A 15023-nucleotide genomic window follows, 5' to 3' on the forward strand; every position below is an offset into this window, starting at 1 on the left:
ATTTCTTTTGCTTTTAGGGGGAATGCAACTTGAGTATTGTATTTCAAAAGAAAGATAGTGTAAATGGACATTAGAACTGAATAGAATGAGTCAGTAATGCTATTGTTTCTGTTGTTTTAAACATGGTATTAGCAGAGTTAGTTTTTCTAAGTGTATTTTTGACTGACAAAAACATATGTTACTTGACCAGTTTAAAAAAAAAAGTGTCCTCTGTGTAGAATATTGCATTAATTTATTTTTAATTACTAGCAACTTGAAACTGTTGAAGGTGAGCTTTCAAAGAGCCCTTCTTAAGTCTCTCATAACTAGTAACGGAATATGGCAAGTGTAGAGCAATAAATAGAAAAAATTGTCCTAACATGAGAAGTTAGGACACCAAAAGAGCTTAGTAAGAAACAGGGCAAGGTACCCCAGTGTTTCTTTTCTTGGTTAAATCTGATTTAGTGCAATGCAGAAATAGCATAAAGGAGAGGGAGCAAAAGGAAAGCAAAAAATATTTACTATTTACCTGGACATTTATAAAAAGTACTTTATTTTTCTCAACAGTTTTTGCCTGTGTACATGCACATTCGAGTTCTGGTTGCTGCATATCTGTTTCAAACAGGTTATGGGCATTTCTCATATTTTTGGATAAAAGGGGACTTTGGTGTATACAGAGTCTGTCAGGTAAGAATATCTCCCTACTATTTTTATAAATAAATTTTTCAGATAGCAAAGTATCCATAATATATCCATACTCTTTAAATAATGTGATACCAGCTCATTTAACCAAGGTTTAAACAATAAAAATGGCTGTTGTGTCTATGTAATCTGAGCTGTTTAACTGGTAGTGTTCATCTAATACAAACTTAAATCATATAAATGATACTTAAAATGTAAAAAATGTAATTATGTACACTCTGAAATTACAAGACAAGCATCTTCTAATAAATAGCAATGGAGATTCCATTGCAGTACAATTTACAGTAAATAGCAATAGGTAAATAAAGAGCCAGGTAGGCTTCCAAAGACAGTGTATTGGAGCCTACATTTATTAATAAAGAAAAGTAATTTTCACACCATAGCAACACTGGACAACATACCTGGTTTTGTAGCTTTCCTCCTAGGTTTTGCAGCATATGCTGTAGTACTTTAATTTTTTTCTAATGCATATCTTTTATTGCAATTAGGTTTTACATTGTCCTGTAACTCAGGTCATTGTGCTTAGTAAATGTACATTTACAGTCTGATGATGGCAGTACCCTGGCTCTAAATGAGCTAGCCTAGGTAGCTTTTGAGGATGAAAAAAGAGAGACATTAACAGCATCCAGCAACTAGAGCACTTGGTCCCCTGCCTGGGAAATAGTCAGATAGGGTTAACCTTATTTTCATCACAATTTTTACCCAAGCAGGTCAGGGCAGTACAGGTCCAGAACCACATAATCAATCTTACCTTGCCCTGCTGATGTTCCCTGTGCTACTTTATCTGTGTTTCAATGTAAAACACATAGATATTTTTGTACAGTGCTAAAGGAACATGTCTTCATCTTTCTCAGCTTTGCTTCCCAGTTTACATATCCTCTGTCTTCTCTCCTCTGACACCCCCCAGGTTTTATTTCGTCTCAATTTCTTGGTTGTGGTACTGTGCATAGTGATGGACCGACCTTACCAGTTCTACTATTTTGTGCCATTAGTCACTGTCTGGTTTATGATCATTTATGCCACTTTAGCTGTATGGCCTCAGATTGTCCAGAAGAAAGCAAATGGTAAGATTTCTTTTTTTCTTTCTGCTATAAAATATGTATGTTATTATAATGATAATCATACAGAAATGGCATTGTTAGTAGATCTCAGCCTCTTTGTTAGTCAAAATATGCTAAACAGCTGCTCACAGAAATACAGTTTGTCATAGGTGAATTAGGTCAGTTGAAAAATATAACAGCTGATGACTAAACTCTGCCTCTGGTTACAGTCAGATTAGAATACTTTTTAATAGGTTTTGATCATCAGGAATGTGTTTTACAAGAATTGTAATTTTACTGGATGAAATGAAAACCATAGGTTGCACTGTGTGTGCTTGCTGGGGCTGTGTCTGTCGTGCGCTGGGTGCTGTGTGAACAGGGAGTGTTTAGACTTTCTCCTTCTGTGTTGCCAAGGTGTCTGTCCATCCTGAGCACCAGTTCTGCCTTAGCTGGCCAAATAAGAACATGGGGCTTGCTATCCTAATATCTTAGATTAAATAAGCTATCAGAAGTATGTCTTGTGGTACAAATATTTTAAATAAAAATGGAAGTGAAATCCCAGTTTATGTGTTGTAATTCCTTAAAAAGCTGCAAACCATGTGGTAAATGCTTATTGAGGAATATCCTCATTTTATAGCCTGAAGATATGACTATGAAATATACCAAATATATACCAGGAATAGATGCTGCAAAAATACACTTGAGTAGTTTTACAAGTTATCTCAAAGGCAAATATCTTCCTGCTTTTTTTTTCTTTTCCCAGAAACAGAGAAATTACTCAAATTACTCTTGTGTACTTTGGACCAATAGTGTACTGTGAAACTGGAAAATCTTTCAATGATAGCTTTCAGTTGTTTATGATCCTCTTTACAGCTCCCAGTTTATATGGTTGGAGGGGGAAATGATCTCTGTTGCAATGCTGCGGTTTGGATAGAGCTTATTTGACAGCTTTGAGGAGTAGTTTCTCAGGCTTGTTTCAACAAGATACTTGTCCTTAATGAGCTGCAGTTGAACTTTGGAGTAAAACTGATATCTCAAAGTTTAATAATATTTACTCATTTCACATGAACAAAAAGAAGGCATTTTTATGTATGTATTTATTTACACTCACCTGGAATAAGGACTGCCTGTGCAGAGTGTTTGGGAAAGCAGAGGTTTTAAAACAGTGTTTCTGTTTGAACACCTAAATTCTCTTCTTTATGTATTTTGTCCCTGTCTTAGAAATGAGGCTTAGTTTAGGCTCGAAACTTTTTAGATTTTTAGTTGCTGTGAATGTTTATTTTAATGGCTTAAAGTAAAATTTAAATGTAGATAGTGATAAAATATTGCTGGCAATATTTGAACATTTATTTATGAATGGATTACAAAGCATAGCTACACTAAATAATTGGCAGTTATTACTTAATGTGTCCTGGGGCTTGCTGTTGAAAAATTAATGACAGTATAATGATTAATTTATTTCTTCCTCAGGGAGCTGCCTGTGGCACTTTGGTTTACTGCTGAAACTGATTTGCTTACTGACATGTATATATTTTCTGTCATATTCTCAGGTTTGTAAATCCTGGCTATATTTATCCTTAATGACCTAAGAGTATATTATTACCTGTCTTTACTTTTTGATGTGCTCATAACTTGTATATTTGCTCCAGTGTCATAAATACAGAAGAAAAAAAAATGAACCTTTTGATTTCTTCTCGTATTTGAATTGGTTTGGGTGCTGGAAAAACCCACAACTATGTGTCTTACTCATTGGTTTGTTATGTTTGACATATTTTCAATGTACTACTGTGAATGCAGTAAATACAAGGGCCTATGCTTTGGATTTGGGGTGGGGTTTTTTCATGTGCTTAGTTACTGAGTTTTGCCAGCATATGGGGATGCATATGGTGATACAGTGATAATGAAGTTCTGTGTTGGCCTTGATACCACATCAAAAGATTGGTTCTCAGGCTAAATTAGCAACTCCCTGCATGCTATAAGTACAGCTGACAGAAAGAAGTCAGGGTAGAGCTTGTCCCTCCAGGATCTTACAGGGGGGTTGTGTGGTTTTTATCCCTCACTGCTTTTCAGCCTGTTGAACTGTAGTCTTGGAGTGCATATTCCTTATCACAACCTGTTAGTGAATCTCTCTCTGTGAGGAGCAGTACAAACTGGAAGGCATGCAAATACCTTAAGGGGAAGCAAAACTCAAGCTCTCTCTCATGTGAAGTTTTTCCCTTTCCCCTTTCCCTTTTCCTTTCCCTTTTTCTTTTGTGGGGGAAAGACTTCTAAGGAACCCTGTTGTTTTTCTAGTGCCATGCCATGCAGCTGGTGAAATAAGGGTAGAATAATATTAAACATTTTATTGATTTAAATTCAGTAAATACAGTTGATGTCAGTGTTAATGCTTCTCCATGTTTATCTTTTACAGGGTGCATTTGAGAAGATATTTTCATTTTGGCCATTGTCCAAGTGCTTTGAACTGAATGGGAATGTCTATGAATGGTGGTTTAGGTGGAAGCTGGATCGCTATGTATGTAACATTTGCATAAATTTTTACTTGTCTTTTAAATGTATGTTTTAATTTGTGGGAAGAGGAAGGGTTGTTTTCCTGCCCTCCAGAGAAAACAGGAGTTTGCCCCAGTGTTTAATAAAAGACAAAGCTGTACCCACTTTAGTACTGCAAATGTCTATCTGAGCCTTGCTTAAAAGATGGAGGTTTATTTACTTGCTTCTGGATTTTTAAAAAAATTAAGTATCAAGTATCCTAGATCTGTCTTTTCTCAAAAATTTTACTGTGAAAATGTAACACCTGTAGCACTTCAGGCTGTTGAAAGACAAGGAAAATTACTGTGGTAGCTTTTTTAATAATACTTTTTGCAAGCTGTATCAATTAAGGATATATTTCTTTTAAGGTAACATATGAAACATTGAAATCAGGGTCTTGGTGCCCAAACTGGACTACTCTTGTACCTATTTTTAAATTGTTTTCCATTGGGAAAGTGCTTTCCTTCCAGTTATTGACTCTGCAATGGGGGGGAATAGAGCAGGGAGACATTGATCTTTTTTCCTTTCCTTCTTGGCAAAGGTGAGTGGAGTTTCTAAGATGGAAGCCTTGAAGTGCTGAACTTACCCTTAACGGGATTAGTCCCATGTGTGTCCCCTGGGGCAGAGCCTTGTCACACCCGGGCACAGCAGCACACCCTGCCTGGCAGCCCGTGCTCCCTGCTGGCTCCTGTGAGCACTGTGGCTTGGGTGGCGCTGCTGAGGAGGAGAGCTCAGAATAAGTACAGAGAACAAGCACTGTGTGGGCCTGAAATGGCCTCATGTTGCCAGCTGATGAGAATGTGGCTTAAGATTCTAAAACAGTCGCTTGAAGAATTGTGTCTGTGAGAGAGGGAAGCACTTGTCCTGCTTCTCTGGAATGTTTTCACCTGCCAGTTTGGGAGAAAGCCAAAGACTTGTGGTTTTTCCCCAGAGAAAGCCTTTTCAGTGGTGACATAGATTGCAGAGGGGATAGTAGGCACTCGAAAGCTTCTTGAAATTTGTCTTGTCTTTAATGCTCTCTGAAGTATTAGTAAAGGTTCTTTATTTGTAGGTTTTGAGTTGAGTTAAAAATTCAGTTTATGACTATGTTGTGTCATAAAACCAGAAAGTCTGGTTTCATTTGCTTCAGTAAATCTGGGAAAGGACCTTTCGAAATGTAGCATTAAAACTACTACTAAATTATCTGGTAGCATTTCTAGTAAGGGTTTATACCTGAAGTACTTGTAAAAGCCATGAAATATAAATTGCATTCTGTTTGTCTTTTATAGGTGGTTTTTCATGGGATGCTGTTTGCTTTTATTTATCTGGCATTGCAGAAACATCAGATGATATCAGAAGGAAAAGGAGATCCTCTTTTCTCCAACAGAGTTTCAAATGTTTTATTATTTATTTCAATTGTGTCTTTTTTGGTAAGTATCTATTATAACCTAGTATAATCAGGTTTGTAAATATCTGAAAAATAAGTTTTCTGAAGTTGTTGTTTAGTCAGTATTATCTAACAAACCTTGAAAAATCAGATCTTTATCTGGAGATATTTTAGCTGGATTTTTTTGTACAGCCCTACCTATCTACTCACTAAAATATTTTCTGTTCAGTCAAATGTAGACAAAAATATCATTTCTCTTTCAGTTTATTTCAAAGCTTAAAAGAAAATTGGATCAAAAAAATAACATGGTAGATAACACAGCTCTTATCTTCACACTTGTTTGCTCATCTATTTTGATGAAAAAAGGTTGTATTAAGAATTACTCATCAGATAAGTATTCATTAGTTGCAAAAAAAAATTTAAGAGAAACACAAAGGTTAAGTCATGTAGTTTTTTTCTGTTAGTGTCCCACATCTTAGTGAACCTAGTAATGCTAAAACAATTCAAAATATCATACTCTTGTTTCATTTTTGTATGTCCATATAATTGCTACACAGACTAATTTTTTAATGTCTTCTAGACCTACTCTATTTGGGCTAGTAGCTGTAAAAACAAGACAGAGTGCAATGAGCTACATCCTTCTGTTTCTGTAGTGCAGGTAATTATTAGTCCTTTTTGAGTACTGTGATAGAATCTACTCTGTTCTTATTTGAGCTTTTTAAAAAGTTGTTTTAAAATATATTTGTGCTTTTGCATGGCATGTCAGATATTGAACTTCATTCCCATGTCTGAAAGTGAAAAAGAGTTTAACAACATTAGTCAGTTTTTCATTGCCTTTAAGCCCTGGAATTGCACACTGTGATTGTGGTTTTGATTTATCTGGATGCCCTTAAGGTAGGTTTCATATCCACCATTTAAGTCCAAACCCAACTTTTGACTATTTTACATAGCAGTGGAAAAGAAGAAAGCTGTGGAAGAGAAGAAAGGTGTAGAAAAGCAGGAGTGTTTGGGAGGTATTAGTGTAGGAAGCAGCCTATGGGACCCTGTAGTCACTTCCAGACAGAGAAGATGTGGGCCACAGAGCCATGCATGTGGTTTTCTTCAATTTAGATGCTCCTCTTGCTGTGCGCCCTGCCCCACTATACCCCAGCTGTCTCATTCTGTGCCCTGTTTCTTCTCTCATTATTTTGTCCTGCTCTCTTGAGGGGCAGCAAGAGGGATAATATTAATTTTTAATATTATTTTATCCATCTTGACACCCTCTCTTTAAAAATTGAGGGTTAACTCAAATTTGTGGCCACTTTTATTTTAGGCTGGCATGGTGTTACATGTTTTGTGACCATGCCTAGGAGGCATGTAGTAACACCTGTCAGCATCAAAGCCATGATTCTACTGGAGATGCAAATGTGACCTACTATACTGTAAGCATTTGTGTACAATATTTTTAGTTTCAACACCTACTTTGTTAAGTATAAACTGCATGGATTTTTGTTTGGTTTATATTTTTATTTGCTTTTAAAGAAATTTTAATGCATGATGCCCTTCACTTAGTGCAGTGAAAATGGATACACCTTTTATGTGTTGTTTAGCTTGTCATCCACAGTCGCTTCCTTTATTTTACCTTTTTTTTTTTTTTTTTAAACCCAAAGATTTTAGCTTTCATCCTCATCAGGAACATTCCCGGATATGTCCGATCTGTGTATAGCTCATTCTTCGCCTGGTTCGGCAAAATTTCTTTAGAGGTAAGTAGAATCACCAGAAATACAGTGCATTAAATCTTAGAAATGTAAGGTGGTGTTAGGTGGTTGTTGTCTATGGACTATAACATAAAGAAAAGATGTATTGGCCTACTAAATACCATGCTGTCATGTTTGACCTCTTTTAGCATTATAGCTTTTGTTGCACTTAAGAATCGTGGCTGAAATAGCAGTCTCACAGTAGCAAGCTTAATTCTTGTGCTGTTATAGGGGATGGGGTGATTTAAGGTGGTGGGAGTGGGGATTAAATGCTAGAGTATGCTGTGAGGTTTGTGCAGTTGGAAGATAAAAATTTAGGAAAAATTTGCATGAATTTTTCTTACTAGTGTAAGAACACTTATAAATATGTTTGCCCTAGAAAGCTTTTTGTGACTAATAAATAAATTTACCATTACAAATAAACTCCTTCTTAATGCAAGTTTTACCTTGTTCCATTGAGTGTATATTTTCAAACAGTAGGAATTATCTTCCTTCCCATGTTATTTGCTGTTCAGTGGTATTAACTGTGACATTTTATTGTATTACTAAATTATATTTCTAGGAGAAACTCATTGCAATACAGTGTGTACGGGGTACAGGATTTTGTGGGTTTTTTAAAGGATCACATTTCACTCTTCCACTTCCTGGTGGGTTTTAGGTGCTGATCAGCTCCAGGGAGCTGTGCATTTATCAGCAGGTGAAGCATTCTCTGTTACTTGCAGGCATGTCAGTTCAGAGCCTCACTAGGGAGACACTAACTGGGGGAGGCAGATTCCTCCCTGCTCTGATGGGATGTATCCAGTGCTCCCCTGGGCTGTATTTGGTTTAGGGCCAAGCAAACCCTGTGTGGTTTAACAAGTTCATGGTTTTGTTCTGTAACAAAGTCATGTGGAAAACAGCTTTCAACTTAAGCAGCAGTGTGTCAGTTGATGCAATAGTAATAATTCTATGGGTTTTGGTAAGTAAAAATATTTACATGTATAAGTACTGCTAAACACTTTTTGTTTTTCTTTTAGCTCTTCATTTGCCAATACCATATTTGGCTGGCAGCAGACACAAAGGGGATCTTGGTGCTCATTCCTGGATATCCAATGTTTAACGTTCTTGTCAGCACTTTCATATTTGTGTGCGTGGCACATGAGATTTCTCAGATCACTAATGATCTAGCACAGATTGTGGTTCCTAAAGATAACTCAACTCTGCTGAAAAGGTTGCTATGCATAGCTGGATTTTTTTCTGGACTACACTTCTTCTCAGCAATGCAAGATCAGTCAAGGCATTAACTTGGAAACTTTCTTCGGGTTTACTTTGTGTCTGCCTGAACAAAACTTCTCAACTGGAGGTACAAGAAGACATTTAAATTAAACGTGTAGAAAATGTATATAGTGGAAATGTACATATTTTATGTGGAAATAGCCTTCGCAAATAATCTGAGAAACAAGAGTGCGCTGTACAGAATTGCATGTGAAAATGAGTCTTTTCTACTGGATGTTTGTTTCTGTTTACATATGTGTTGAAGCGAGGCAGTGCGGTGGTTGAGCAGCATCATGGGCACGTCCCGGGGCTCAGCCGGGCTGGGCGAGCCCGGGGCCGGGGGCTGCGCTGGCGCTGCTGTTCCAGCGCCCGCCGCGCGGAGCAGGCGCTGCCGCCTCGGCAGGGAGTGCCCAGCACGGCCGGGAACCGCCGGAACCGCCGCCGAGACAGCCCACCGGGGCAGCGCTGGAGCAAAGTGGTCATTTGCTGGTTAGAAATTAGTGTTTGGGGTGGAAATAGTAATACATGTTATATGAAACCCTTGGGATGTGGAAGTAAAAATTAATCATCAGTTCAGTGGTTGAAGATTATATACAAGTTTACATAATACTTTGTGAGGGTTTTTTTAGAAATTTAAGATGTGTTCAGCAAATACGGTGAATTCAGAAACAAAACTTTTTTATAAAGAGAATTTAGGTTTTCTTCCTAGAATTGTTTGCTTTTTCATAAATTTTTTCACTAATTAATTTAACTGTGTGTAGTTCTGTGTACAATCCCAGTGAACAAACAAATGAAAATTCAGAGACTCAGTTCAAGATGGGAAATTTGTGGAAGACTCTCCAACCTTTTTCAGTCAGATGAAATCCCATCATATCCACTCCATCAGATCTTAGGGGAATGGTGATCTTTGACCCTCTCCCTGTGTTTGTAGATGACTTTGAATTAGGTCTCGCTAGGGAACTAAGCACTAGAGTGCCATATTCTATGCTGTAATATCATTTTCACTTTAGAGGATGCAAGTCAGTCTGTTGGCATCATGAGGAGCAGGGATTGAGTGGTCCACTTTGTTGCATGAAGATGGTTGAGTCTCAGAATTACAAGTGAAATGAGATTGGAGCTGTCTGGAGAAAACTTTTTTCCCATCCTTTTCAGGAGTGCCCAGTCTTTCTTACTAATTTCTTCCTTTAGAAAAACCTTAAAATTGAAAGAAACAGTCCTTCAGTGTGGCAGTGGCAAGCTGTTGTTTACATTCTACTAATCAGTGAAGTTATGGACATTTCTTGGTTGGTTGTGGGTTTTGTTCAAGTAATAGTTTGACCTCTGGTTGCTTTTTCATTTTATTCTTCTTCTGATTATTTGTTAGCAGTCAAAAACATGAGAGCAATATTATTTTCCAAGCATATGTGCAATTATGTATGATACTGAACAATATGAATCTAATTTGTACCATATACACTGTCACATGCATGTTTTTATTCTTATCCCAGGTAAAACATTGAATTCAATCTTGCAGCCATGAATGAATGCAAAACAAATTTATGAAAATAATTACTTCAATTTTCTTTTTTTTGTGTGTGGTGGAGAACAGTTTCTTTTAAAGAATGAGCAGTCATTCATCACAAAAAAAAGAGAAATCATTCACTTCCCCCAAATTCAGCAATTTTACTAAGCCTGACAGCTGTTTTCAAGATACTGAAAAGATACTCAGCTTTGTGCATATACAGTGCTTGGGAATTTAACCTCATTGATCAATACATTTGAGTGACTGAAGGAAAGAGTGTTGGTGGACACCACAGTGGGGAATAGCAAGCATAACCTTCATCTATGCCAGTATTATGAGCAGCAGGAAACTGTGAGCTTGAGGGATAATTTTTGTTTTGTTCTTCACGACATAACTATTGTAGATATAACTCTATTTATCTGTTGTACAGACTTGGTTAAAAGATTTATTTTTAATGTTTGAAATAATGCACTTGTTTACTATTACTGTATGTGGGATAAATATATTTTCTTTTCAGGTTATGTAAAAATATGAAGTAATTTAAACATTAAATAAAAGTGCTGTGGATGCTTATTTTTGTAATGGGGCCAGCATCATTTAAGTAACAACTCTATTGCTTGTCTCTCGCTGTGCTGCAGTTCACTGTATCAAACTAAGGCAGATGCAGTGCAGGAATTGCTCATCACTAAGTGGCCCTGTCCCTGCTCTGATGAAATTCCAGCTCCAGCAGCCAAAGCCAGCATGGAGCTCAGGGGCTCTCAGCAGAACTCCACAGTGGAGGCATCAGATACTTTTCCCTGCCAGGAACTCTGCAGCAGAGCTCTGCAGGACAGCACAGGACCTGACTTGGCTTCTCTTTGGTCTGGCAACATCAAGAAACCAAGCCCAGCTTGAAGACTTGCTTGAGTTATGGAATTTGGATTCTACCTGAGCTACTTAAATCCCACTCTCAGTAGAAGGGGTTCTTTAAGCAAAGGAAGTACCAATCTCTTTAATCTTGCGACTGTTGACAAGACAGAAGGAGATGGCCTGGAGTTGTGTCAGGAGGTTCACGCTGGATATCAGAAACAGTTCTTCACCCAGAGGTGGCTGAACAGGCTCCCCAGGGAAGCAGTCACAGCACCAAAGCTGCCAGAGTCTAAGAGGTGTTTGGACAATGCTCTCAGGCACTTGGTGTGACCCCTGGGGATGGTCCTGTGTAGGGCTGGGAGCTGGATTCTTGGTGAGTCCCTTTCCCAACTCAGCATATTCTGTGATTCTGTTCTCGAAAGCTCCTGATTTTATCATCAGGGAGAGACACAGTTCATGTCCACTTTTGATATTAAGTGTGGCAAATCCTCTCCCTCCTGTCCAGTTAGGATATCTGTTTAGGCATAGTCCCGAGTTAAACAAACCCTGCACCATTAGCTCTGCCCCAGGTCTCAGACCTGACCATGCAGTATTGTGGCTGGAATATTAAAAGCTGGAACAATGTTTTTCAGGCACCCTTTTGTAAAATAATCAGGCAACAACTTCACTACTTGTGTTTTCCACTTTATTAGATCATACATTTCATGTATGTACAAAGAGATGTGTAGGGCTTTCTGTTTAATTTGGCTACAACTTAATACAATATCCATTCATATTGCCATCATATAATGTTAAAAGAGGCCGTGAATTTACTGTCTAAATTATTACTAATTCTTTAGCCATTAAGTGTCTTTAACCAGCTTTATAAATCTATGTTTCATAGTAATTGTTTTAATAATTAAAAATAAATAATTTGTTATTAAACTTACCTCAGATAAATGAAGATTTCGATCATAAAATAGTTCAGGTATTCTTAATACCCAAGTGACCTACACCATTAGATTCTTTCCAAAATAGGTGGAGCCTGCACTGCTACAAAGGAATTCTTTATGCACGTATGTAACAATTTATTTCCTTAAATATATTGACACTGTTACATTAATACAAATAAGGTGGGAGCAGCTCAGCTGGTAGATCCATTGATTGTCATTTCATCCTGGAGTTATCAGAAATTACTATAATCCACACCCAGAATTATTTACAAACTTTAATCATACATTGCATTAAAAATCATTATTTAAAATCCATTCCATTCATTTTGGTTTCAAAACCCTGACAGCTGATACATCTGAAAATAGTAGTATAAAGTAACAGAAGCCAAATGCTGATTGTACTTGAATTTTTTTTACAGCTTGGGTAAGAGATGAAAATGTTTAATTTACTATAAACATCAGTGTGCAGTTTTGAGATTTGCTTTTCATTGATAACCATCCAAGCTGCTGGAAAGAAGGGGGGTGTCTCTGAGGAGGCTGATTTACTGGTGAAGTCTCTTTCCTGGTATCTTTTGGATGAGGTAGGAAGGCATGATGGATGCCACTCGAAAAGTGAGTAGGAATGGCTCTTTATTCCACCTTTTTCGGGAACTGCCTTTAATTTCTCAGCTTGAATGCCTGTAGCTTGAGCTACCTCTCCTGGTCTAACAGCCACCAGCAGGATTTGCTGCCACGTGCTGTGGGCTGTGCTGAGCGTGCAGAACAGCTCTGTAAACTGATACTGAAGGTTTGACAATATAGTACCACGTACTGAGCACTGCTTATCTACTTTGCTGCCACAGTGATCATTGTTGGTGCTCAAATTTAGTCTAAAAAGCAGCTCAGGATTTGTTCTATCTGCTGAAATCCTGCATTCAGGTCCGAGCCCACAAACACATCATTGATGCTTAAAAATTAATGTAAATCAAGGTTCTGTGTTTTGACAGAACTGGGTCATAACTGTAAAAAGAGAAAAACAAAAGACAAACCAAAAACCACAAAACCAAGAGCAACTACTTTGGTCTTTTTACAAAATGACCTCATTGTAGAGATTCCTTTTATCCTCAGTCTTAAATTCCAAAATTACTCAAATTTCTCTTAGCAGAGACTTCAGGAACCTCAGCTAAGGAAATGTAGCCAGCACTTGGCCATTTTAAAGCAGACGCAGTTTTCTGCTTACAATGCAATGTCCTGATGAGCATACAGCTTCTGAAAGAGAAAATATTACAGAAAAAAGACAAAGCATAAGTGTCAGCTTAAAACAATGCCATGCTTTGAGGTAAAACCCCAAAAACTCTTGGTGTCAGCTGTTACAGCTGCAGACTCTGAAGTCCTGTATAATGTCCTTAAATTGAAGATTTAAAGAGGCATCAGAAATTCATTTAAAAGCTGGTGAAAAGTGTCAGTAGATGAATTATAGTTGTCTATTGAAAAACATGGAAACCCCAGTTCAAATCCTTTTAGCAAAGTCCATATATAAAAAGCTTCAGCTGCTTCAGCTGCATGGACAAATGCCTCTCAAAGAAACCACCTCCCAGCAAAGTATGCCTTTAATTAAGTCCTTTTTAGGATGTGAAAATGTTAGCCCTGGTTTACTGGATAAGTAATTCTCCCACAACAGTTTGTGCTCCAAAAAGAAAAAAATGTGGAGGATATAAAAAATAAACAACACTGGGGCTCTTTATTGTGAATACCACAAAAAATTTAGAGTGTTTTTAAAGAGTTAGTCCAGGTTTACTGTACCAAATTAAACCCTTGCTATTTGCAGACATTAATTTTTGCCTTCAATAGCTTGTAACAGTTTCTTCTAACATAACCAGGTGAATGAATGGACAGATTTTAAATGCTTTATTGCTTACAAGTTTTGAAATAGCATAAATATCTGTTAAAAGAAGAGAAACCCAATTTTTATCATGAAAAGTTTAGTTATTTTCTCTGGGGGGCTATTTCTTTATTTACTTTCAAAAAATAACTTTGCTCATTATATTTGGTAATCTCTAAAAAATTAATACCTAATATATGTGCAATACTACTTCGGAGCCTCATCATGTTGCACAAGTTTTCATGCTTGTACACTACTTCTTTTCCTGTGCAAATGTTAGGCAAGTATATCATCCCATTAACAGTCTGAAATCCTTTGAAGGTTTGATTTCCCTGTTAAAACTTTCAGGAGAGATCACAAGACAGAATAAAGCTTGATATTTATTAATACATATATATATATATACATACATATATATATATATATAAATATATGTATGTATATATGTATGTATATATATACATTAAAGATTACTTCCTGAATGTAACAAATATAAAAAGTTATCAGTGTTTACAAATTGTCAAAAATGTCCAAAGTACAAAAGGATACAGTACATCAGTTATATGGAAGTGATTGTACTCCTGGCACTGAAAGCATCATAATAGTGTGGGCATGCACAATATACACCAGAAAAACTCATGCATCAACCAGAGCAAATAAGGAAGTGAGACAATTTGCTGCCTTCTTTGATTACAAATTCATTGCTTCTGTTAGTTTTCTTTCCTCAGGAATACCATTTACCTGCAAAGAGATGAGAATTTATATAATCCATCACTGGCACATGATGCTTCAACAGTACTGAACTGTCAACTATGAGGACAGCACATAAATAGTATTTATTATTCCTTTATCAACAACCACATTGGAGAAACACTGCAAGTACAACCTGGATCAAAAGACAACATATACATGACAAAGATTTATTATGGGAAGGGAGAGGGCTGGGAAAAGATTGTTAAACTAAAATTTATCTTTCTAGTTGGGATCTAACAGACTTCATAGGGAAGCTGATGCACAAAACAGAAAAGTACACGTGCAGAAAGGTACATGATGTACACGCCGTACTTAGTCTTTTATACTACAGGAACACCCTATAAGCTTTTTCATCCAAGCACCTTAAACAGTCCTTGTGAATTCTGCCTATTGACAGAGAGACAATTATAAAACCTAATGTATCTGTTCATCCTGGAGACCAGTAGCAATTTTCATCACTGTAATAAACATTAGATGTGAGTGGTCACATCTCACACAATTCTTTCCCAATTAACGTTTAACTT

General features: G+C 37.0%; 2 protein-coding genes across 8 annotated transcripts in view; one reads left to right on the top strand and one right to left on the bottom strand.

Annotated features, from left to right (window-relative positions):
* The window catches only part of CASD1 (CAS1 domain containing 1), a 28350-nt gene extending 17673 nt beyond the window's left edge, over window positions 1-10677 (top strand). For both annotated transcript variants that reach the window (XM_059489222.1, XM_059489231.1), the window contains exons 11-18: window positions 547-666; window positions 1589-1745; window positions 3192-3271; window positions 4132-4233; window positions 5516-5656; window positions 6194-6271; window positions 7263-7355; window positions 8366-10677. In XM_059489222.1, the coding sequence (XP_059345205.1) occupies window positions 547-666; window positions 1589-1745; window positions 3192-3271; window positions 4132-4233; window positions 5516-5656; window positions 6194-6271; window positions 7263-7355; window positions 8366-8632 (1038 nt within the window). In that variant the 3' untranslated portion in view covers window positions 8633-10677. The remainder of the gene's footprint in view (window positions 1-546; window positions 667-1588; window positions 1746-3191; window positions 3272-4131; window positions 4234-5515; window positions 5657-6193; window positions 6272-7262; window positions 7356-8365) is intronic.
* Window positions 10678-11621: 944 nt separating this feature from the next.
* Window positions 11622-15023, bottom strand: part of SGCE (sarcoglycan epsilon) — a 32856-nt gene continuing 29454 nt past the window's right edge. For all 6 annotated transcript variants that reach the window (XM_059489243.1, XM_059489284.1, XM_059489276.1 and 3 more), the window contains one exon: window positions 11622-14487. In XM_059489243.1, the coding sequence (XP_059345226.1) occupies window positions 14437-14487 (51 nt within the window). In that variant the 3' untranslated portion in view covers window positions 11622-14436. The remainder of the gene's footprint in view (window positions 14488-15023) is intronic.

This window comes from Ammospiza nelsoni, chromosome 1 (genome assembly GCF_027579445.1).
Source record: "Ammospiza nelsoni isolate bAmmNel1 chromosome 1, bAmmNel1.pri, whole genome shotgun sequence".
Lineage (NCBI taxonomy): Eukaryota > Metazoa > Chordata > Aves > Passeriformes > Passerellidae > Ammospiza > Ammospiza nelsoni.